At 33.4% G+C, this 2364-nt stretch overlaps 1 protein-coding gene across 2 annotated transcripts in view; it reads left to right on the top strand.

Moving 5' to 3' along the window:
- Positions 1-842, top strand: part of LOC109835793 (protein EI24 homolog) — an 8954-nt gene extending 8112 nt beyond the window's left edge. For both annotated transcript variants that reach the window (XM_020403821.1, XM_020403822.1), the window contains one exon: positions 678-842. In XM_020403821.1, the coding sequence (XP_020259410.1) occupies positions 678-723 (46 nt within the window). In that variant the 3' untranslated portion in view covers positions 724-842. The remainder of the gene's footprint in view (positions 1-677) is intronic.

Raw genomic sequence — 2364 nt, forward strand, 5'->3', positions numbered from 1 at the left:
TGAGCCCCCTTGATTTCTTTCTAACGTATAGGTTGTGATAAGTGATGAATAGATTCCCTTGCATAAGCTGAATTAGGAAATATTGATATAAAGGAATGACCTCATAATGTGTAGTCCATGGAACGGATATGTTTTAGTGATAAACCGATTCTCCTTTACTGCGAGGGAGTATCCACTCCCTAAACTATTTTGTTAGCACCTACACTGCCTAAAACTAATGCTATATGAGGTCCGTGTTTGTAATCGTCTCAATTGGCGATCTTTGTGAACGTTTTGCCCAGACCTACCCAACTAGATCCGTACTTGCAATAGGGAAGCACAAGAAGAGCAAATCGGAAACACAGAAAACCACAACAATCTATCACAGAAAAGTAAATGTCGTCTTTGCGTCATTTGTCATCTGCATTCCCTTTTATTCATTTATGTCTATATTCCCTAGTCTGGTTCACACGAGAATTATGTGTCATCTGCATTGGTTTCTTGTATATAGTGATTTAATAGGAATTAGCAGTTTTAGTTAGCAATGATGCATACAGCCCATGTGTATGCTAGTATTTAAGAACAACTACTGTCAGAAACTTCTTTACTGATTATTTAGTACACTGACTATTGGTTACAGCCATTGTAATCTTCTAGTGGTTGAATTGATTGAACATTGGTTTCCTTGCTTCTGATAGGATGCTAGTGTTGCAATTCTTTCCTGAGGCCAAGAAAGAGAAATGAGGGATGGCGGCAAATGCTCTGACTTCACTTGTGTAAAAAGATGGTCGATGCTTGTTTATTCACATGATTATGCAGTTGTGATAGCTTCATAATGTATATTAACCAATATTTATTCATCAAAATCTTATTTCAAATTCGATGAAATAACTAAATGATCCTTTTCCTCCAGTGTTGGATTTCCATTACCACTCTTTAAGAGGTAAAAACCATCAATTGTAGCAGTCACCTATAATAATATGTACGTGGAGGAGAAATTGTGTTTCCAATTTGTAATTTCAATGTGTATATGAGAGCAATAAACATCCTCTTGAATTGCGTGACATCATCAGAGAGTATTGAATCTTGGGTATTCCTTCTCTCTACGATGATACCTTTGCTATTAAATTTTCCTCTTGTGCTAGCAACCAACTCAATGAAGCTGGCACATGTTCATATCCTGCATTTAGAGTTGTGTCAGTTCACAGTTGGATTCATTTAAATGCTGTGTACAGTATAATTTGATTCCTGTATGTGTGCGGATTCTTATTTTTTGTACCTACCTATATTCTTCATGTGAATGCATTGACCACAGCATATGGGTTTTTCTTGCTTTTCTAAATGAGGAGTTGAAAATAGAAAGAAATAGAAAGATAACAACTTCCATATTTCTGATCAGTAAGTTTTCCATTAATTTTTACTTGCCAAATTTTAGATGTGTATATGAACACTGCTATATACATTTATAACTCCATATCATTTCAAGGGTTGTAAAATAAACCAAATATATTCATCAATCAATTTAATGCTCATTCATTCCTTCTACAGTAATTTTTTTTTTGTGGGGGTATCCTTCTATTGGTCCAAATGAGAGGCCAGAGATAGAAGGTTGGTGATGATTTATGAAGAACAAGAAGTTGCATTGCATTGGTCATCTGCATTCAGTCTGCATTCCGTGTGTAATAAATATGTCAGAGCATTCATGCTCCCTTCGTAAATTATGTGGTTTTATCAAAGCATTCAAGTCAAGCTCTGAGTATGTTTAGTAGTGCTAACTGTATTATATTATGAATGTAATTTTGTTACTATTATCAGAATAAGAAGATGAATATTTACTTTCCATGGTAAATTGCATATTTTAAAGACTACCGAAAAAAATAGCATTGTTATTGTGATCAGATTTCAGAAAAATGTTTGTGCTAACAAAACAGAATAGAGATGAACTCTCATAGCAGAAAGAATACATTTGCAGGCAACAATTTATTTTATCACTATTTGAAAACAAAATAAGTATACTTACACGTTTTACAATTTATTTTATCACTATTTGAAAACAAAATAAGTATACTTACACGTTTTATCATTCATTTAACAAAATAAGTATACTTACCAGAAAGAATACATTTGCAGTCTAATTAGAAGTCGACAACGAGTTTGATGTATTTCAATTTTGTGTATTTTTCACATTTCCATTTGTGCATTTGTTTAATTAAGTTTGATGTATGTCAACTTAGTTATTATAAAGTTTACATGTCGTGCGTCTTTAGTTCATTTTGGTTGGACCAATCACATTTATTTACGTATTGGGGTTGAATATAAATACAATTAGACCGCAGCATTGAAGTTTGACATCTTACAACTACAGTCAAAATAGTTGCAGCTCTG

Source organism: Asparagus officinalis, chromosome 3 (genome assembly GCF_001876935.1).
Source record: "Asparagus officinalis chromosome 3, Aspof.V1, whole genome shotgun sequence".
Taxonomy (NCBI): Eukaryota; Viridiplantae; Streptophyta; class Magnoliopsida; order Asparagales; family Asparagaceae; genus Asparagus; species Asparagus officinalis.